General features: G+C 51.4%; 3 protein-coding genes across 3 annotated transcripts; all 3 read left to right on the plus strand.

The window, feature by feature from the left end:
• Positions 1-7,362: 7,362 nt before the first annotated feature.
• On the plus strand, positions 7,363-8,729 carry SAPIO_CDS6793 (uncharacterized protein; the record flags this gene model as incomplete). Its single annotated transcript, XM_016788802.1, has 4 exons — positions 7,363-7,585; positions 7,790-7,910; positions 8,337-8,487; positions 8,577-8,729. The coding sequence occupies 4 exons, from the start codon at positions 7,363-7,365 to the stop codon at positions 8,727-8,729; spliced, it is 648 nt and encodes a 215-aa protein (XP_016641601.1).
• A 1,905-nt stretch (positions 8,730-10,634) lies between these two features.
• On the plus strand, positions 10,635-11,455 carry SAPIO_CDS6794 (uncharacterized protein; the record flags this gene model as incomplete). Its single annotated transcript, XM_016788803.1, has 2 exons — positions 10,635-11,017; positions 11,305-11,455. The coding sequence occupies 2 exons, from the start codon at positions 10,635-10,637 to the stop codon at positions 11,453-11,455; spliced, it is 534 nt and encodes a 177-aa protein (XP_016641602.1).
• Positions 11,456-18,615: 7,160 nt separating this feature from the next.
• Positions 18,616-21,249, plus strand: SAPIO_CDS6795 (uncharacterized protein; the record flags this gene model as incomplete). Its single annotated transcript, XM_016788804.1, has 2 exons — positions 18,616-20,001; positions 20,131-21,249. 2 exons carry the CDS (start codon positions 18,616-18,618, stop codon positions 21,247-21,249), a joined length of 2,505 nt encoding a protein of 834 aa, XP_016641603.1.
• Between the last annotated feature and the right edge of the window lie 356 nt (positions 21,250-21,605).

The following is a 21,605-nucleotide window of genomic DNA, read 5'->3' on the forward strand; positions in this document are numbered from 1 at the left end:
CGCGGAGAAAAAAAAGACGAAATACAGGACATTCTGCACGATGAATGTCGCCTCCGCCAAAGCGAATGGACGGCATGTCGCTTGATGTGGGAAGCACATGTCTTTCGCTAAATTGCGTACCTTTCTGGATTCAAAAACTGCCAAAATTTGCTTCACGATTCCTGCTTGAGGCTGCGTGTTGCGTCGGATGAAGATCGAAGTCGAGCGGGGAAGTGCTAAGTCGAAACTCAGATCGTTGAGGCAGGTTGGGCTGTAAAATAGGTGGATTGGTAGGGATGTCACGATTCGGGAGTGCCTCTTTTCCACGATAGTTGCGGTTCTGTCGCCTGCTGCTGAGTGAATTTGCGGTGTCCGTGGTGGATCGTGGAGGGGGTTTACGAGCAAATCGGGTTTTAGTGACGGAGGGGGTGTCGGTAAACTTATGTAGCGCCAGGGCAAAAGGGCGAGAAAAAGAGTTGAGCCTGGGGCGGTCATGCGTCGTCGCGAATGGATCTCGTAAATTATTGTTGGTGCAGTGTTCTAAAGGCTTCGAATTCTTGGTTAGTGGGTGGGTGCGCAAACCAGCGACGACTTCATACCCCTAAATCCGCACTTCCGATGCCCGCTCTTCCACTTGGGAGGGCGAGAAGTGCCCGAGCTTGACAGGCGGATGCGAGATGGTACGGGCTTCTGCGATGGCTGGTCGAGTCCAGCGCAACACAGTGTCCCTGAAAGACTATGACGATGCGGCACGTACCTTGGTTCGAGGCAAGAATGAGTCGGAATCGAAAGAAGCGTCGGTGAGCTGGGCTTTGAACGCACAGAGCTTGCAAAGGTCCAAGTTTCTTTGGTCAAGTTGAAAGAAAAAGGAGAGTTCGCGGCGGTGAGTCAGGGTGGCGGAAGGCTTGCGCATTTGAATATTTGTAGGAAGCTGAGCAGTGAGCTTGGGTTGGTCACGATAAGTTACCCGCAAAGAGGGATTCAATATTCTGGCAGGTCCGGGCCAGGTATTATAGTGTACATTATACGGTAGCGAGGAGGGGAGCTAAACCTGTTACTTGTATCTACCCTCCCAAGGTACACGAGTACTTGTACACTACACTCCCGCCAGGCTTTCAGAGGCGGAAAGGGCAAGTCAGTTACGAGGTACACAGGTAGCGTACGAGCAATACTTCGTACTTGAGGAAGCTAAGACCTAACACCGGCTGGATACACAGGGGTGGCGGGGGAAGGAGGGAGGGAGACCAGTGGTGTGGGTGGTGATGGGGGGGCAGACTTGGACGGAGAGCAATGGTAATGGCAGGCGACCGGTAGGGGTGAGCAGGAACGGACTTTGAGGGGTGTGGGGTGTGGATGGAGGAGGGGTCCTTGGAAGCGGTCGCCCAGTGTTCTTCCTTTCTGCCAACTTGTACACTAATACGGAGGTACCAGGACAAGCATGGACGGAGACACGCTGAGGGTGGTCCCAAGTACACCTTTCCCCCAAACAACCAGTACACAAGGGAAGGAAACATTGAAGGACGAAGTATCATCACTTTTATCACTTGCCTCTAGACTACTCATATCTGAGCTCGATATCCTTCATTGATGTGTTCGGCGCAAGCAATTGCGGTCAAGGAAAACGGTATTGAAGCAAGAAACGGAGATGTGAAATTCCAAGGCGGGCTAGCCTCAACGAATCGTGTATGACTCGAACACTAAGTAACACAGTAATTACACGACGCAGCACCAGTGGCTCCACGACACTCCTTCGTGCGCCTTTGAGGCTTTGCAAAAAAAAAAAAAAAAAGAAAACGGTGGCGGAACCCGCGGCTGGGGACGAACGAGACGAAACATTCTGGCGAATTCCGTCCGTTTTTTCCTGCTCAGCTCAGTAGGTGGTTTCCCCCCCTTGCTCCAATTTTTGAACCCGCCGCGGAGACCCCCGAAAGGATCTTGGCATTCCATCGAATCCATCCTCAGGCGAGACCAGGCACTAACAAGAAAAATAATAAAAAACACACGAGCAGACATGCACAGAGAAAGGAGAAGACCGGACGGCCGGGACCGCGACCGACGCACGGAGAGGTAGAAAGAAAAAGACAGAGTGAGAATGGGACGGAAAAGAGATGAGAAGAAAAGAGATTCGAGCGGGATGGAATGAAAATGCGAAATGAGAAAGTAATACCTTTTCAAGAGGCTTGCGCAGCGACAGTGTCAATTTCGTCACATTTCAGTTTCAGCCTTGATTTGGTGTGGATGAAGCTTGGGGAAAACGAAGAGAATCTGCCGTTCCTGGAAAAGCAAAGACTTGTTTTTGGTCTGGGTGGCGGTCGACTTTTGCTGTAAGTGAGAACGCCACTCTCGATATTGAATATCATAGAGGGTAGAATTAGGCTCGGGTGGTGGCCTCGTACCGTACCGTGCTACAACAGGATTCAAGCACGAAGAAGCATTGGTGCTTCGTACATTTGATCGAATCAATGATGGATTGATTGATTGATTGATTATATGTGGCAACATCAGACCGAATAACAATCGCGTCTGATGTAGGACGGCATAACCGACCGTGGGACAGTGAAAAATCCAGTTATATTCCCAGAATCCCACGTTTACTTTCGGGCAGTATTTTCTCCACAAGAGCAATATCGTTCCGCAGAATAAAGAGGATGAAAGCCACCGAACCGAGCTCGCTACCGTGTTAATCCATCGCGAGAGAGTCAAAAATAGTCACCTCGCAGTTGAAAGAGCCGAGCTCAGCGAGACCATGTCTCTTCTTTTCATCCCGTCTTCGAGGAAAGGGGACTCTACACGGTCCAGACTTATGAAGTATATCCATCAGGTTTGGATTCTTGGCTTAATACGAAAGGTTCAAAGGAAGGAGTGCAATTTCTTGTTTTCGACTCGGAGAAAGAAAAGCAATTTCAAATATACATCAAGTGGTGCATGAGGTACGAAGCACGGAGAAGAGCTCGGTGGGGGTTGGAGATGCCGCCAACACTGGATGCAGCGTATTTCCAATGTCCCAAGGACAACGAACGGTTGAGGTGGGGAAGGTTTAGTACCTTGAACCTTGCCTTCAGTTGAGTCGGTGACTCGGTGTCGGCGTGTCGGCAGAAACCAGGCGGTGACGACACGACACAGACAGCAAAGCCACAATGTCTGAACGGACCAACAACAAGTCCTGCTCCTTCGCGACGGACACACCGCAACCCCGGCGGCCAGACCAAGAGGAGTGTTCTCCTCCTTCTTTCCCTTCCTTTGTTACGCTTTCCCCCGCTTCCAAACGCCATCCTCTGCCCAAGTTCAGTGGCGCCAGGCAGTCGAGCAACGACCCCGACCCCGACCCTGACGCCTCACGTCATAGACACTTGAATAACGTCGTATTACTCCGTCGTCATCATCCCCAATCGAGTAAAAACAGCTTAAGGGGAATTTTCCTGTTTCTTTTAATAGCCACAGCCCTCTCCGGGTCTCGATTCTCTTCTTCAATCAATTCGACTTCCAAGCTAGGCAGTTGGAGAAGGGAACCTACTTTGCGATAGAGTGTTTTGTAGATTGTCACTCTGTGCCAGTGTGGTCGATATACCGGTCGAGCCAGTGAGATGAAATGCAGGTGAACCCCAAAGGAGCTGCAACTGTCCCGTCTGGATTTCCGAATATAGCAGAGCAGACACCCCCAACCAACGTCCCACTCAACGATAAGCGGGGAGACGAGAAAGGGTAATACGGTATCCCGCCTCTGTCGATCGCTTATTCCTACCTGACGAGCCATTTGATGACTTATTATAAATCCCATTCTGAACAAAGAGCTCCTCTTCAAAGGACCCGATATCGATCAATATAATTCCGATGAAGGATTACGCTCGAGGACGGCACAGCATCACTCTTTTTAGCATCAGCGGAGCCTCCCGCAAGGACAACTTGGGTGAATGTACAGTTGGTCTTCGCAGAAGACGGCACAGAACTGTGGTTGGAATGCGGGGCATGAGGCTCTTGCAGTGGTGGGTAAACCGCTAAACCACCCAAGCGAAGCAGAGCTCAACCGAGACGAAGTCTGCAACAATTTGAAACTACGTCGACGTCATCGTCAGCAACCGTGTAAGCCAAAGTAAGCCAGGGTGTGGAATGGAAGATGCGAAAGGGCTTGGCGTTCAGCAATATTTCCTTTCCCTTCCCTATGTGGCTCGAAGTGAGTCAATATGCCAAGTTATTTCACAAAAGTCGTCTGCGATAACAGGATTCGCTGCCCACCGCTCTTCCCACCTCGAACGAGAGCGTATTATCGACCAGATGGCTTCGGGTGGGTCAATACTTCGTATGGATTCGTTTTCCTGGCGCAATAACAGGAAACCTTCGCATGGCATTCCCCATACGTTCCATTTCGGGACATCCGTAAAACTGCGAGGTCATTTTTGACGTCCTCTTGACCACCATCCAAAGAGCAGGAGGGTGTGCTCAACTCGTAGTTTTTACAAACTCGCGACACTGATATCCTCCTAGCCTCGAAAATATCGAGAAGACGCCCTCGAAATGGTGGGCGAAAGGGTTACCCGTGACTCCTTTCTCCTCAGGCCAGTCCAAGACACCAGGACGCCTTGTCATGATTTTTAAGTACACTTTTCGCCGAAACGCTAAGGGACTAGGGAGAACTTCATGATGCCTAGAGCGGCCCATCACGATGTCCAGGTTTGATCCCGTCACCGTCGCGGTGATGGCGGCGGCTATGGTGAGACCCCACACACACCCCGTTGGGATTTGGAGAAGCTTGACCAGGTCATATGTATCAACATGTCACACTTCACTCTTGTTCTTGTTGGGAGCTACGCCTGGGTTCTTCCCCTCCATCATCCTCGAGCTTTGTGCGAAGTACACTCGCGTGGAATCTCCCACACCCACATGGGGTCTAGCTCTGTCCACCGCCTTGAGATTTCTATCCGGTCCTTTGTTTTTTTTTAAGAGTACGGAGGCAGATCACTCTCGGGCCGCGAGAGACGGCGCAATCCTTCGAAGGCACGGGACGTAGACTAGCTCCAGCTTAGAAATTATCCACCTCGAAGGAAGGCTGTTCATGTGCCCCCATCTCTAGCATCTTCGCGGTGCTAGGATAAGATTTTCGACTTGGGCAAGGCAGGGGTGCCCATGCTCCACAGCTTGATCGCACCCGCCCGCGGCAAGGACCCAATAAGACCTTTGCAGAGCGAGTCGTGCTTCTGTCAGGGATCAGGAAAGATGGGCATACTTCGCCCTGTACACGGAATATCACTTAGCAATATCGGATCACCATTTTGGTCGTTATCTCATCTTTTATTGGAGCATTCGACGCTGTAGATGCACGCCGGCTGCGACCCCAGGCAGGTGGTATGAGCTCGGGAAGTTGGAGGGTGTGCACCTCAACCAGGATGGGATAGTGCCATGTCCTGTCCAACAGCATTGCGCAAGTGTACTCGCGATTCCCCCAGGACTGCCACTATCCAGGACTCCCCCCTCCCTCGACGGAATCATGTCTCAATACGACAAAGAGCAGCATAATACTCGGCATAATAGAGCGATCAATACTCACGTCATGTATCTCTTTTCTCTCCTGTACATACAGGCGGCACGTCAGCCAATGACGGGCACACTACCAAAGCATGGCTCTCGTTGATTCGGTCTCTCAGGATCTACCTTGTTATCGCGAGGTCTAGTGTCGTGTAGACCATCTTGCAGAGGAAGCGCTGCATTAGACTCGTTGTGGGGGTGGGGAACTAGACGAACCAGCATAAATCGAGGATGAGCTGCAGCCGTATTACTCGCAGCGGTGAGGCAAGCCAGAGCCTGGCAGTTAGAGCACGGATTTTGTCTACCCCTTCTCCAAACCCCATTCAGATGGGTTCGTCCGTCCTGGGTAACTAGTACCCTCAGGCTGTCGACCCCACCATCAAGCCCATGGTATGGTGTATCACTGCATTCGAGCATAGAAGAGGAGGGTTGAGAGTCTCACCTCCACTCAAGTTCGGGATGTTACGGGTCTGAGTCTGTAAACCAAAACCGGCATGAGGATTTGTATTTCTAATATATTTACCCTCTTGCTGTCATCTGAGTCCTGGAGAATACTAATAAGATACCACGTTGGCATCAAGCCGATTTTGATTCAGAATACAAAGTGCACCCCATTCCAGCTTCCCTGAGCGACCATAACTCAGTACAGTGCTCTCGAAGCCTCGAATCACACTGTTAGGACACCCTCCCCCGAGTGAGACATACCACCAATCATGTGCATCTCGCAGCCTAAGGAAAAATGTCGGAAGTGTGGTGGTCTGTGCACACTGGCCAGAATCCCAAAGGCCCCCCAGATCCCTGGCACCTGGCACCTGCATTTGACATGCGTGGGAAAGCAGCCAGTCCCAGTGAATTTTCAACAGGCAGCCAGGTGGAAATAGCGAAGTAACGCCCTTGACAAGCTGCTAGCCTCGTCCCAACCATGGGCTGGTACGTACCACGACGAAGTACTCCAAGCCACACCACCACCACCTCTCCTCCTTCACGATCATCAACCACACCCTAGTCTACCACTTTTTCCATTACCTGCCTCGAGGCAGTACCCGATCTTTGCGAAAATCCGATCCAACTCCTCGACCGCCCGTCCGTCCGTCCTCGACCTTCTTGGCGCTACCACAGAAATCCACCTCCAACGTCGCCCTCTCTCCTCGAGCCATCGTCCCACGCCTCTGGCCCACACCCCATCGACCACCAAGCAATTGCCGGCCCTTTCGGAGGACTCAACAACCCTCCACCTTGATACATCTTGTCTTTCCTGCGCCTCTGCCGCCGTCGCTTTCTTCAACTCAGGTGGACGCGTACGAAGACGCATACCTCACGTCATTGCTTCGTTCCGGTAGGTAAGGGGTCGACGCGGCCAGTAACTACCGGCAGGCTGCCATTATTCTCTTTAACTTGGTGCCTTGCATGGGAGCCCCTCCTAGTTACTCCCTGCCCACCTTGTTGCAAGCACTTCGTGTTATATCAAAAGGCACTCTGCTGACCCTCCCTGTTGTGGAGTAGCCAAGCCTCTTTCTTTCTGGCGCAAACAACAGAATCGCCCACCTTCCCGAGTTGATCCTCGCCGATAGCAGCCATCCTCTTGCGCCCACACCCGTGTCCTCTTGCTTCCTCCTTTTTGCGCCCGACGCTCGACTGGTGCCCTTGGTCATACTTCGCTCGGAGACCGGCTAGTCTAGTGACCTAGACGCCCTGCATCCTTTCGCATTACAACCCTTTGCTACAAACTTCTTCCTGGGTCACTCGATACCCCGTCTGAGACCTAGCGCAACCTCCCACTTCCTCCACACGATATCTAATAATAATACCTTGCAGCGATCTGCCGGGTAGTGACGTAACAGCTACGTCCCAAATCCAAAAAAGATGGCATCCTCTTCCTTCAGGGACTCTATCAACTCGCTGGGTTGGAGTCGACGGGATCCTGACATCCCCGTCAACACTTCCCAGCAGAGCGGCTTCCTGTCATCGCTCAAGTCGCTCAACCCCTTCCGCGACGGGGGCTATGTACAACTTCCAACGACAGAAAGCTCCGGGGCGCCTCTCCCCGCGCCCAACAGGAGGGAGGAAGAGGAAGGCTGGTTTGCCTGTGAGTCATGGTTCCTTTTCCTTCCTTCTCTCTCTCTCTCTCTTTTCACCCCCCTCCTCCTCTAATTTCGTACATTTATTGTTTCTCGGGACCCTTGCAGATGGACATGTGTGCAGCTGCACCTTGTCTTAGTTTCCCATGTGAACACACAAATTATGCCTCCATCTTTCTGTTAAACAGCATGAGGCTGACAGTAGCTTGCAGTGAGCCGTTGGGACCGATTAATGATCTTCGCCATGTGCATCCTGGCGTCCGTTGCTTGCTTCGTAATCGCCTTTACTTTTCTTCCTATCATGGCCACCAGGCCTAGGAAGTTTATAATTTTGTAAGTTCTTTCGATTCTTCTTTGGACTAGTGAACACGTGTGGAAGCTTCTTTTGTCCGTCGCTTCCGTCCCTCCCGCCATTTCCGTTGTTTCCATCCCCGCCTTCTCTATACCTCACCGACAATGTCCAAGGCGTTTTGTATCGAAGTTTGCGCTTCTCCCGGGAGATGGGAGGGGAACCCAGTAGTGCCCAGCTGAAGGATAGGCTGTGGCGTTTCCGGGCTAGTCCTGGTCGCCTTGCAGCATGCATCTTGTATGCCTCAGCTGCAACTAGCCGTGCTGCATGCCGGAGTTTTCCTCGCGTGACGTCTTCCCTCTCTCCACCAGACTGGACAGCACCCTTGTGATAACCATGAAAGCCTTGAGGTTATTCCCGATCCGGAAGGAAATTACGTTTTGCTAATATACGCGAAATGTCATTCGCAGATTCACTCTCGGGTCGCTATTCTTCATGGCTTCTTTCGCTGCTATGATGGGTCCCATGGCGTACCTCCAGCATCTTGTCTCCGGACCTCGTCTGCCTTTTACCGCTGCGTACGCCGGGTCGATATTCCTTACGTTTTACTTTTCCCTTGGAGTGAGTTTTCCATGTCAACCTCCCGGCCATCTCTTGGTCATCTCGCAGTGGCACAGTCGGCACTAACACGCCCATTTCCCGCCCAACAGCTGCACAGCACGTTCCTCACCTTGATCTCCGCCGTCATCCAGATCATCGCCTTGGTATGGTATCTCGTCAGTTACTTCCCCATGGGATCTACTGGATTGCGCTTCGCAGCCAGCTATGGAACCCGGCAGGCTACTTCTTGGATGACTGGATAAAGCATCTAGAAGTTCCCCAGCCTCTTTCTTTTCCCCGCTTGAAGGGGGAAAGTCGCAAACTCGTGCATGCCCGTTTAGATGTGTCGCGATGGGTGAAGCAAAAATTGTAAGAGTAACAGTATATTTGCAAATAGCGTTTCTGCGACCTTTTTGGACTTTGTGTTCTTTTCTTTCGGTTTGTAGGAGGTATTCGTGGTCAAGAAGTATTATATCGCATCTCATACACAGTACGCTCATATTACATTATGGTCAAATAATAAAAAGCATCGTCGACCTCATTCGTGCTCTACATGCTGGTTTCTTGCTACTCGGTGAAGCTCTTCTGCCTTCCTTGCTGCCAGTATCGCTCGCTCCGTGTTACCAATCCTCGCCTGAAGCGAATGGAAGAACGTAGATGGGAATGTTGAAGATAAGGCCTTGTAAAACAGATGACGCGTCGTAGAACTAACCCCAATGGCCAAAACAAAGCTCATCGTGTCTCCCTTCCCTTCATCTCGACGCATCTGTCACCATTTCCTTATAAGATTTTATGCTATGGAGCGGTAAACCCCGTCCGTCTCCTTCTCTCGCTTCTTCACGGTGGGGAATGGGGGGACGGTTGGAAAATGAAGAAGACGACTGATCGCAACCATGGGTGTTCCAGATCTGTCTTCCGCGATTCCGGTTATATGCTCTTGGATCGACGGGACTTGCCTTCAATTTCGGGATGAGGCGAGGTTAAATTCCTGGCCAGCTACTCGGGAGGCCTGGTACGGGTTTAGGCCTCTCTCTTCCCTCCTTTTTTTTTTTTTTCTTCTTCCTTTTTCCATTTCACCCGGCCTATCTCGAGGCCACTTTGTGCGATGAGTGCGCAAGAGTGTGCCTCAGGGCGATAGATAGGGTAGAAAATGGAAATATAATTTTGCGAACTGCGAGAAACTTCCAGGACAAGAGGCTCATTTCCGCCCTGTCTAGATCTACTTCGTCTGCACAACGGCAGACTTCACGACTCCCACCCCCGAAGCCGTTAAAAAAGGAAAATACATACCCCTACCCCAAGCCCATCTCTCCAAGATGAAGATGAGCTCCAAGTGAAGACGCAGAAGAGAATAAGCAAAAAAGGAAAGGAAAGAAATAAAGTATCTCTGCACTAGCCCGGAATCGAACCGGGGGCTAGTCGAAGCTGCACGTCGGGTGGCAACGACCAATTTTACCACTAAACCACTAGTGCCTTGATTGGTTTCGGGTCTCTCTACGAGAGCTGAGAAAGGTTGAGGGCTCGATTGGAAGGTAATAGTAAGAGAAGTGTGATGAAATAGAGAAACGGGGAGAGGGGGGAAGAGGAATAACGGTGTGTTTCTTATTGAAAAGATATTCTACGCCGGAACGGGTGGAAGATTTGCTGGGCAGCCTTGCCTTGTAAGTGGCGGATTCGAAGCAAGAACCATGACCTCTTGCTCTCTGAGGAGGCCAGTGGATAGCAGTCTGAGCCGCAACTTGGTAGCAGGATGGGGGATCATGGTATCTCACCAGGACGCATCCCCGGAGCGACATCATGGCCCTCCATCTCCCCTTTAGCTGGGATAGCAACCGATGTGAAGAATGCATGTACTACATACCTATGAATAGAGGTTATCGTGTTCTCCCTTCCAACATAACCCTGAGCTGGTTGAAAGCTCGCGACACTAGTATCCCAGTCGTTCCCACAATCGGACCTCATTTCTCTTTTCTGTTTTTTCTTTTTTTTTTTCTCCTGAAGATCAAATTATCATGTGCTCATTTCTTCGTATATAGTTAGAGAAAGGATTAAACAACCTTATGAGCATGTTCTGTGAAACTTGAACCATCGACCCTTTCCAAGCCCAGTCATTTCTACTTTTTTCCTCACCGCCGACCCGAAGCAACTGAATGCACTCGAAAACCAACATGGCCCTGGGAACGACGAGGTCTGAGCAGTGGCGGCTGGCGGACACCTCCAACGCCGCCCACGTCCACTGGAAGAACGCACGCAACCGCGGCTCCAATGAAGACGCCGACCCTCCGCCGTACTCTGCCCCAGCTCAGCGTCCCTTTCGCACGCAGCATGTGAGCGTCTGGGAGGAATACGACCGTATAAGGAGACGGGCCGATTTCCTCGAGTATTACAGAGTAGCCTCATTGCCGCGTCCCATCAATGGGCAACACGGGTTTATACTCTGCAACTACAGCCAGATGGAGCCCGCTCCTACGCTTGAGCTGTCTTCCGCTAGATGTCGGGGTATCAGGACTCACGCCTATCGTAGGATGCTGCGCGCTATGAAGAATCTTAGGTCATCTTTATCCGCACTGAATGGTGGACGGAAAACTATACATACCTACGACCATCCTCCCCGGACAATAAATATATACCACGGCATCTGGGGTGGAGAGGTTGAACGCCCTTTCCAGTATTCATACGATTGGACCCGAGAATGGGAGTGGACAGTATGCATACTATTCCAATATGACGGCTCGGAGGAGAGAGAATGCCGTGGAGCATTTTATTTCAAAGACTTACCCGCCCGGCTTACAACTCTCTTAGGTTCTTAGCTGCTACATGTGCTAACGACATTCAAAGAGCCGAGTTGGAACAGCGAACCGGGTCAGGGAAGTTCAATAAGGTCATGCTATATCGCCGCGGAATCGTATATGGCAATGACCTTCGCGGCCAACCAATATCAGCATGTGAAACAGATAGCGATCGTTTACCGCCTTCTGCTCCCGTTTGATACCCATTAGTTAAGTAATTAACTTCAATAGTCAATAGAAGTTGAATTGCGGTAAGTGCCTCCCAGTTCTGCCCGTGACACCACACATAGGAAGGATGCGACTTGGTGGTCAATGGCCATGAAACAATTCCTACTGGGGGCCGCTGAAAGGCTCCTGCAAGAACTGACAGACGTTGTTCCGGTGATCAACAATAAACGATACTAGAAACGCACAATAGAAGGCTCAATGGAAAAGGAACCGAAAAAGAAGGTGTCATGGCGGGCATGTAAGCCTAGAAGGCAGCTACTTCGCGGGAAGAATGAGCACGAAGTCGAATCATATTTTCTAGGGAAAAGAATCTACATGGGTCGAGGTCTATATTTAAGTTCATTGGACTAAGCAGTCCGCCGGCGGGCAGACGGCAGACAGGTCTTTGCATGTGAACGGCGGTTGGATATGCGTAAGCCCAGATTGAGCCATAGAGAAGTTCTGTTTCGAAGGGGAGACCAATGGCTCTGTATGGCGAAAGGGAAGCCAGTAGATATTTCAGCGACCGGATGTGGGTTTTGCGCGGCGACGCAGACGAAAGCGGAGACGATGGCGGTGACCGTTTATATTCTCGAATCTTCACACTGCGTCAGTTGTATCGTGTTTGTAAGGGAACATATGTGGCAAGGGATGCTTCAAGGAGTAAATGTGACATTTTGGATCGCCAAGTGGTCGTGAATTCTACTCGGTAAAATGGAATTATTCACTCCCAGGGCACTGCCATCAGAAATTACATGTCGAGGAAATCGAGTGGGATTTCGACGGGCTGAGATATGATGCATCAGCTTTGTTGGGTGGTGGTTACAACTGAAGCTCTTTCGCGCCCGTCCCTTCCTTCGCTTCCGCGTCCTTGACGTCATGATCTTGATACCCTGGGGTAGGGGAAAGGGAAGGAGACAATGAACGGAAGGAGCGGCGGGCGTGTTTCGACGTGAAGCACGACCACCTTCCGAATCTCTCGATTTAGGGCCGTGGACCTTCCGAGAGCGTTCGGGTTCCGCTAACAGTTTCTGCTATTCCTTAGAAAGAACGAAACTGTTGTAGTTCCCTAAACTTGGACAGGTTGCGAACCGGGAAGGCATAGGCCTCTAGGCTTTTGCGACGTGTTCCCATGTCTTTGACCACACTTTGTTCAGCCGTTGAATGGAGCTTCCTGATTTGGGTTCTGTTTTCCTGTCAATGTCTGTATCGAGATTGTCTTTCCTCTTGCTCTTGCCCATGTGCCGCGGTGGGAACCTGAACGCGGAAGTCCCGAGAGAGGACGTCTTGTATGGTTTGTTTACAATACGTGGTCTTGTCGACGGTCGATGTCACAGTTGCCACCTTGGAGAAACGTTATTTTGAACACTAGGCTTGAAAGTCACCCGCTTAGACACGATGGCTTTTCGTCTGTCATAATAGACTTCTTCAAAGTGCCAGCAGCGAGCAAGTTGTTCTCCTGTGTCCCACACACGGGCAAACTCGACAAAGGGGATCGAACGCTGCCTCTGTTTGTGTCTCCCCGCGCTCTGGGCCTTCCGTACAGTAACGCGCTGCAAAGGCTGGCTATATTATAGTAAGATCACATCCCTAGGAACTAGACCCTGGCAGGGTTTTCTAGTTTCCGTGGTACACCTCTGCCCTTATCTGTTGGCGGTGGCGATTAGCCCACGGGAATTACGCCGTTGCAGCCCTTCTTCTAAGCTGCTCGCTAGCCTCAGAATTGTCGTAGGCTCTCTTGAAAAGATGCCACCATGGTGTCTGAGCTAGTAGTGGCTACGCGGGCCACCAACATCAGAGCTAGGGTCCATCATGTGTTCCAACAGGCCCTGAGTCGACACGCCGCTTCAGCATCGCAGCTGGTTCATTGATTTCAATGTGCCGGTGCTTGGGGGCAAGGAAACTTCCTTTGTCAGGATCGGACGAGGATCGCAGATGGAATCATCACGAGCAAAGGCAGTAGCGAGGTCCCAAGGACACAGGAGCGAAGCCACGCATGTATTCCGCGTAGTCCGGGCGACACGAGACTGCTCTCTGGAATGCGATCATCTCGTTCCGCATCGCTGCTGTCGTACCTCCTCTTTGGCACCTTCATGTGACCGTCGCTAATCCTGCGCGACTATCGGGGAGGCCCTTTGTTGAACATGGTCGAGGGCATGGGTAGCAACGATAGCCGTTCTTGCCCCAACGACATGGCCAAGGTCGTTTTCGAAGCGCGGGCTAACAACGAGACAGCCTAAGCTGTCTATTTTCAGCTTGCCTCTTTTCTCTCCCTCCATAGTTACTGGAGTTCACACAACTGTGACTCATATTTCTTCCGATATTTTCGTGTTAGCTATCGATTTCAATAGTACCGAGATGGTGACGACGGTGACGAGGAGCTATAATTGTATTTGATTGATGCCGTGAATGGTGGGAGGCCAGTACTCGTAAGCTTAAATCCTCGTCGCGAACAAAAGGGCGAAACTAGGGATCATGACGGTACCACTTAACTGATCGCGTAAATTCTAATTAGTTCGCACTTTCGGCCAGTGACACGCACAGGTATGCCGAAGGCTAAGCCAAGAGAAAAAGCTTTCCGCCATCCGCGACTCCTCATTTTCCTTGGAAGACCTGTGAGGGGGAGAAATGAAAGTCTCACCCAAGCCGCCCATTTCTGTCTACATACTTACAACGTATGCAATTGTCATTCAACGGTGTTATCGGGGTTTGGTAACAGTCGCCGATGAGCCCTGGTCGCCATTGCCATCAGTTACTAGCCTCTGTTGCTGGTTGCCAGCTCCCGTTGTGGAGCTGACTTCGTACCGAGAGCATGAGCTGATGTCGGTCTCCCTCGATATTTTGATCAGCACTGAAGTAAACATCAGACGGTCACTGATCCGCACGTGCAAGGGAAAGCCAAGCCAAGCCGGAGCGAGGAATTCGTAACGGGAAGAATGGAAATGGTCATCAATCCCTTCCAAGAGATCGACGGATGCAAAGGGAGAAGGATTGATGGCCTTTTAATACTTAAATTGTGTACATCCACTCCCTTCCACTATATCATGAGCACAAATCCGCCTTGGCGAAATGTATACTTTGGCATGTGAGCTTGGAGCTTGGAGCAATCCCCCAATTTACTCTCCATTCCGTGTTAATTTAACCCCCAATCTCCTTGCTTTCGAGTCTCTATAAGAACCGGCGTCCTTTGCAAGCATCGAGGGTTACTCCAAGATCCTACGAAAGACGGATAGCTAGGCACATCTACGTCCTGGAGCCGTATTCATATCCGGTTTAGTCTTCGAGAAGTTGGTACACACACGACCTCGAAGTACACCTAGTAGTAAGACAGCGCTTGCTTTTTTTTTTTTTTTACAGAGCGTTCCGTCTTGGTAGTTTGGGATTTTGAGTTTTAGCGCCAGTTAGACTCTGGGCCGGCTCTCAGGACGCCAGACAGTAGTGTAGAATCAATATGTTGGGAGAAGTTCTGGCCTCTTTCCAGTGGGACTTTGGCGACAACCTGGAACAGCCCGGTCCTCCAAGTACGGAGTCTGTCCGTACACTGAACACTCCAACGAAGGAGACACTCTCCACTGGTCCTCCGTGTAGCGTAGCCGCGGGGCTTGGAATGAGTTATTAATACCACGTTGGCTGGCCGAACAAGGGATCCACCACCGAGAAAATTCTGCGCAATGTGAATTGCGAACCGCTTGCGAGGAATTCGTCTTTCCGAGAAGGCCCGTTGTTAACTTGCCACGGGTTTTATGGCACTTGTACCCTTCTCCCACAGTACAGTGATATTGCGATATTATTAGAGGTTACCCCTACCTAGTGGACACTACCTCAACAGAGCTCTTCTTGGAGGTTCAAGGGTCCACGGACAGGAGTCGACAAGGAGGGCGGGCGCAACCGGGACAAGGCAACAGCATATCATCTCTCCCTCCGCGGATCAGCGGATCGGAAGACACCACTTATCAGGTTCGGTAGAATACCAAAGGGAACGAGGAAGGGGATCTGAGGGAGGGTATCCTCTGCTCTGACCGGTCGCCCAACGAGACCTGATGCGACGTGTTACTTTTCTTTTTTTTTTCGTCGTTGGTTTTTTACCAGCTCGGGTGGCTATTTCACGGCCTTCGTTGGATTAATTGGTGTGGTTACCGGCCGGGCACAAGCAGAAGCGGGAGATGGGGCTGGGATGGGGCAATGGGTCTGGACTCTACGAAGTAGACGCTGGACTTGCTTTGAATTGGCTCACGTAAAACAGGGTCTAATTTCGATCAGTGTGGTGGGATGGCGGACTGTCACCCACAGTCCATTGTCCGTTCCCACTCCCGTCCAGGACCAAATCACTGACAGCAAAAGCGATGCAAGCCCCGTAGATGCTCGCCAATCATAAATCCAGCCATCTATCGCTCGACACGGATGTGTTCTTAGAGCCAGCTCCAGCTATCTTGATTAGGGCTGGGTTCACAAGCTCTCTAACATCCCTGAGCTTAGGCAGACAGATCTTGAACTGGCGTAGAGTAGCGCGGAGATCGAAGCGCTAGGCGAGGCGTGCGTATGTGTGCGGTCTTCTTACCAACACGTCACGAAGCTTGTTTGTTTTGCTAGTCAAGTGTCCTCTGGTGTTGTCTTGTGCCGTCGTGGTTTAAAAAATCGAATCGTCGAGCCGTGTGTGACTGTGCTCAAGCACGAGGCGACATTCCTATTTCAACTTTTTCGACCAGTGATGAAGCTCAACCAGGCGCAAACTAGTACGAGCTGGCATTTGCCGAGGCGAGGTACCAGGAGAGGAGTAAGGCATCATACTTGATGTCATACTTGGCGTTGTAGGAGCATACATGTATCACATCTTGGAGGAGCACTGAGCCAGGGATCATTACACCAATTCGTATTGATATATTTATATATACATATTTCCCGAAGTTCTCGATGCAGAACGAGCAGAATCTCCACTAATAATAGAGACTGTCGCCCGTTGAGGTTTGTGAAATACTTCGGACAAACATGACACGCCGCAATGCCCGGCCTTCTATGTTACCCCGTTTGTTACTCATCACGGACACATGAAAAAATCCACAGATCCCCGAACTCTCAGACTCGTGACATTGAAAAAGGTCAAGGTTCATGTGGGATACTACTACTTCGTACTTAGTAGTAATACGTCTCAGGGCGGCGCCTTCCCCGCGGAGATCAACGACAAAATCTGAAGTACAAAGATCGAGTTAGTTGCGACTTCCAACTGTGATCAACGCTTCCTCGAGGCAACTTAGCCAGGCAATGACTTGGGAAGGAGGCAGCAGATCAATGATCCCCTTGTGATCTTTAATAGGTATTCCAAGAGGGAAGTACAATTCTAGGACGTACTTTCTCCAATTGCGGAATAATACTACGAGGGAAGTCGAGCTCTGGCCGAGGTACGGGGGTACCCAAGCCTTTCGGGCTTTCAGCATAATACCCTATTGATATTCCGCGCTTCCCATCAATCAGACTCGCCTGACTTAGTCTTTTAGTTTGTGAGTAATAGTGAGGCGACCACCATTGATCTTGGACGTGGCATTCAAATCATTGAGCGTCAATCCAAGTCCCCAAGTTTATTGACACGGACAGCAAACACGTTTTCAAGAATGGTTTGAATTAAAGTGATTTTGATGTGGTGTGGCTAATGATGGTGATTGCCAAGTAAGATGGATCAACACCAATTTTGCTTCAGACAAATCATTGATCTCCCCTTGAACCATTTCAGTGCTGTGTGTGCTCTTATTGCTGTTGACGCTCAACTCTGTTCCACCATTGATATTCCTCTTTCCCTCCAGTCTTCTCATTCGATGTACTCAGGTATTCTTGTATTCATGTACCCAACGTCCAACATCCAACATCCAACATACTACGCAAGACCACACAATTGTTTGAGCAGGTCCTACTTCCTACACAGCTGCTCTAGTGTTGTCAAAGTTCTGGTGGACAATCATACAATCATACAGCGTACATTGAACTAATGACTAATCAACGGGACTGGCTACCATTCGCTCCAGCGCCCAGTCCCATCCCATTGTCCATCCCATCACCTACATCGCCGATGTACTAGATACCACTAGTACAACAACTGGTCTTCCCACTTCTTTCCGCCAGCCTAATTCTTCACGCCCTACCTTCATACCTCGCTCGGTACCTCCAACTAATTTCAGTCAACTTTCTTTTCTCTTACTCTCTCTCTTCACTTCATACTTCATACACCTTTTAAACAATATTTCGACCCAATTCCTAAGGAACGCAACTCTTTGCCTCGCAGGAATCGTTTAATCACCCTGCCAGCACCAAGCGCCTTTAGTTGTTGCCTTCTGCTGCGACTGTTGATTTCTCGGGCCACACAGAAACCCGGAGCTATCGGCTGTGGTAGTAGCCAAGGTACACCAAAATTTCCCTTTCTCTACGAGGGTTGACTAGTACTCCGTGCTAGTGTCTCCTCCTTCCCCATCAGCCGAATATCGTTCATAATTTTTTTTTTTTTTTTTTTTGTTCTGCCCTCTCCTCTTCCACACCCTCGTGTTTCTCCCAAACAGAACCACACTCAATTTTTCTACTTCCTCCCCATCACACACTTTCAAGCGACCTTTTTTTTTTTAACCACCGCCTGTCGACCAGATTGAGCGAGGCTCTTTATCAATAGATCGTAACAGATCTTACTTGCCGCCATTTTCTGAGTCGTGGGCTTCTCTTTGTTTGAGCCCCTCTGTATCGTTTTTTCTCCTCACCTCGACTCTCTTTTCTCCGACACCCACTCGACCAACCCAACCGTCCTTTCTCGTCGTATCCGGAACAGACCACCGTCACTCATCGTCGAAACCATCCGCATACGACAGTCTATTAATCCAGCAGAGAACGAGGGCTTGCAATAGCCGTCCTACCGATTGGTCTTTCCCCAATCCGTTGACGGAGTGCGGGGAGGTTCCAAGCACCTCTCCGGACAACCTCTCAGAGGGGATCACGGGGAGTGGACTGCGGATTCTTCGCGCCCAAAATCTCTCCTTCATCCAACGCCTCCCAGGCCGTTGGGTACTCATCGCAGAACATATTTGGTAATTTCGCAAACAGTTGCCGCGAAAAACTCTTACCGAGCCCCCAACACAACCCCCCTTCTATGACGCTCTTACCCGAAGTTCCGACATCCAAGATGCCGACCGCAACCGTGCCATTCTCTTACGCCCAAGCTGCGAAGGGACAAAAGGCGACGTCGACATCGACGCCGCCCACTCCTCTCACTCCTGCCATTCCTGGCTCCCCCTCCACGGGGCCCCAAGATCCCCCCAAGAACGCTTCGGCGAATGACGCAGCCCTGCCTGCCACTCTGTCGAGCGAACCTCGTTCCGACAGCTTCCAGTCCACGACCCAGGATACGGAATTGAACAATATCCCTGCCGCGAAGGCTCCGAGCGTTTCCGATGCTAGCTGCACGACGCAAAACGACTCTACCCCATCGTTGGGTACTTCGTCCGGCGAATCCAGACGAGATGACGATACAAGCTCAGAGTTCTCTGCTCAGCGAAGTGTAAAGGGAGGCAAGCCTCAAAGTGGCCCTCATCGCCGATCCCATCAGTCGCGCCCGGCCTCCTCCGGCGCCGAGAACAAGAGGAATAGGAGGGAGAGGAAGCCCAAGGCCTCCACAAATGGTGCCGACAACACCGACAAAGGTTCAGATGCTGCTGAAAGTGTCAAAGAGGCTCCTCCTAAGCCTGAGCTTTTTGAAGCTCCTATCCCCACTGTTAACCCTTGGCACCAGAGACGCGATGCCCAGCTAGCAAAGGCTCAGCAGAGCAGTGCTGACCAGACGGCGAAGCCAACTGCTGCCACTCCTTCCACCACTGCACCCCAATCGAATGTCCGTAAGGGTAATGGTGCTCAGGTTACCACGAGTAACAGTTCCAAGTTTAGCAATGATTCATCGACTGTCAATGCCGGCCACCAAAAGAGGTCAGGCGAAAGTGACAGCTCAAGGAAGAACGGCACCCACCACAACAAGACTGAGGCCCGCCGAGCTGATCCTGCCCCCAGTGACGATGCTGCATCCTGGCCCACTCCTGACACAGCAACCAAGGAGGAAAAGCGAAAGTCAACTGATAAAATTGTTGTTGAAAAGGTAGAGAAGCCTGTTGTAGAAGATCAAGGAACCCTCAAAGGAAAGCAGGTGGGCAAGAAAGACTGGGTTAAGATGGACTTTGTGCCCACTGTGAACTTCCAGACTCCTCTTCCTCAACACAAGTCAACTAGGCCCAGGGGTGGTGCCCGCGGTGGCCGTGAAGGCACGACACGAGGAGGCAGCCATGCTGCCAACCCCGTCAAGGACAGCAACGAGAAGGGCACAAGCCCTTCTTCGACGAGCTCGACCAAGGCTAACAACGGAGAGAGCCGGGATGCTGGCCGGGACGGTCCCGCCCTCCCCCGAGGAAGCTCTGTGCCTCCCATGTCAACCAAGCGTGGATCGATTGACACGCCTAATGCCCGTGAGCAGCGAAAGCATTCCGTCCCCGGAGCTAACAAATCCAAGGATTCGTCGCCGAATGTAAGGCTCCCTCCCCTTCTGCCCCAACGGATGCGTCACTGGCCCATCTACTTTTTTTCTTCCATCCCAGCAATCAATTCCCTTCATCTCTCGGCCATTTTTTGTGTGATATCTAACATCTAGAAACAGGAACATGGCCGCGATAAGCAAGAGACCCGCGGCGAGCGGACTCGAGGAGGCCCTCGAGGCCGGGGTAACTACCACGGCTCGGCTTCTCAAATCAACTCCCAGCACGGCTCTTTCAATGCCGGCTACCACGCATCCAACGGTGCTCCTCGTCAGAACCATTACAGTCCTCCCATCCGCCAGAACCAGTTCACGCAGTCGTTTGGACCTGGATCCTCGCGAGGTGGAGGCCGCGGCGGCCGCGGCGGCTCCGGTTCGTCTCGTGCGACGTCCAATAACAATGGACCTAACAGGCACTCTCAGGGAGCCGTAATGAACTACGGCGATCACTCGTTCCACGGTGGATCTGTCATGGGCTACCCCCAAACGCCCACGCCGGGTTACTTCTTGGACCCATTCTTGGTCTCTGCCCTGTCGACCCAGCTCAGCTGGTATTTCTCCATCCAGAACCTCTGCCGCGATATCTACCTGCGAAAGAACATGGATTCTCAGGGTTTCGTGCCACTCGCTCTCGTGGCGGGTTTCAACCGTGTTAGCAGTCTCCTCCAAGGCATTCCGGAGCCTATGCAATATGTTCGCCAGGCCTGTATCGTCTCGAGGGACGTCGAGCTCGTCGTTAGCGCCGATGATGGCACCGAGCGCCTCCGAACGGTGAATGACCCTGCTCACTGGGTTCTTCCCATGGCGGAGAGAAATGAGGCTGCCCAAAATGATGGACCCACCAACTGGTTTTACCCTGGTCAGCAGTACCCCGTTCACCCCAACGTGGCTCCCGGAGCAGGTTTCCATCCCAATGGGCCCGCCAATGCCGGCCCCAACCAGTACGGTAGCTACAACGACAGCCAGGCAGATGGCCGGTTCGCCAACAACGTCAACGGAGGCGAGCGTAGCCACGGATACGTGAATGGCTATGCCCAGGGACAAGGAGTCGGAGCCGTCCGAGATACCGTTCTGAAGCCTACTGTGCCGGAGTTTTCTCCTCGAACTGCCACCGGAGACAGCACGTTTGCCGACGCCGAGAAGGCAGCCAGCGACAAGTCTGAGGAAGAGGCTGATGCCACCAAGCCGAAGGACGTTGCCAACGTGGTCAACGGAGAGGTTACCGCCCAAGAATCGTCCTAGACCGAAGATGAAATTTTTCATCTCGGTCGTCTGGGGGGGGCGAAGGTGGTTGGCGAAACGTGTTGGAGTCTTTGAATTTTGAAAGGAAGAACAAACCACAAATTACGAGCGTTCATCACAGGGCCCGGAAGCAGTGAGCCGGTCGGCATAGCCCTATTTGCGAGAATATTGTGCTCACCAGCGAGGCGGGCGATATATCGATATCCAGTCTTCGGTATTAAACCTTGAAAAACACACCCTTATAAGATTAATCGCCCTGGATGATGATAATACCCCAATGCATAGCAATCGTCGGGGTCGCAACAAAAGTTTCATCTTCTTTTTTTACGTTCTCCCTTACATCCTTCTTTTAACCT

Source organism: Scedosporium apiospermum (genome assembly GCF_000732125.1).
Source record: "Scedosporium apiospermum strain IHEM 14462 chromosome Unknown SEQ_SAPIO_0107, whole genome shotgun sequence".
NCBI lineage: Eukaryota > Fungi > Ascomycota > Sordariomycetes > Microascales > Microascaceae > Scedosporium > Scedosporium apiospermum.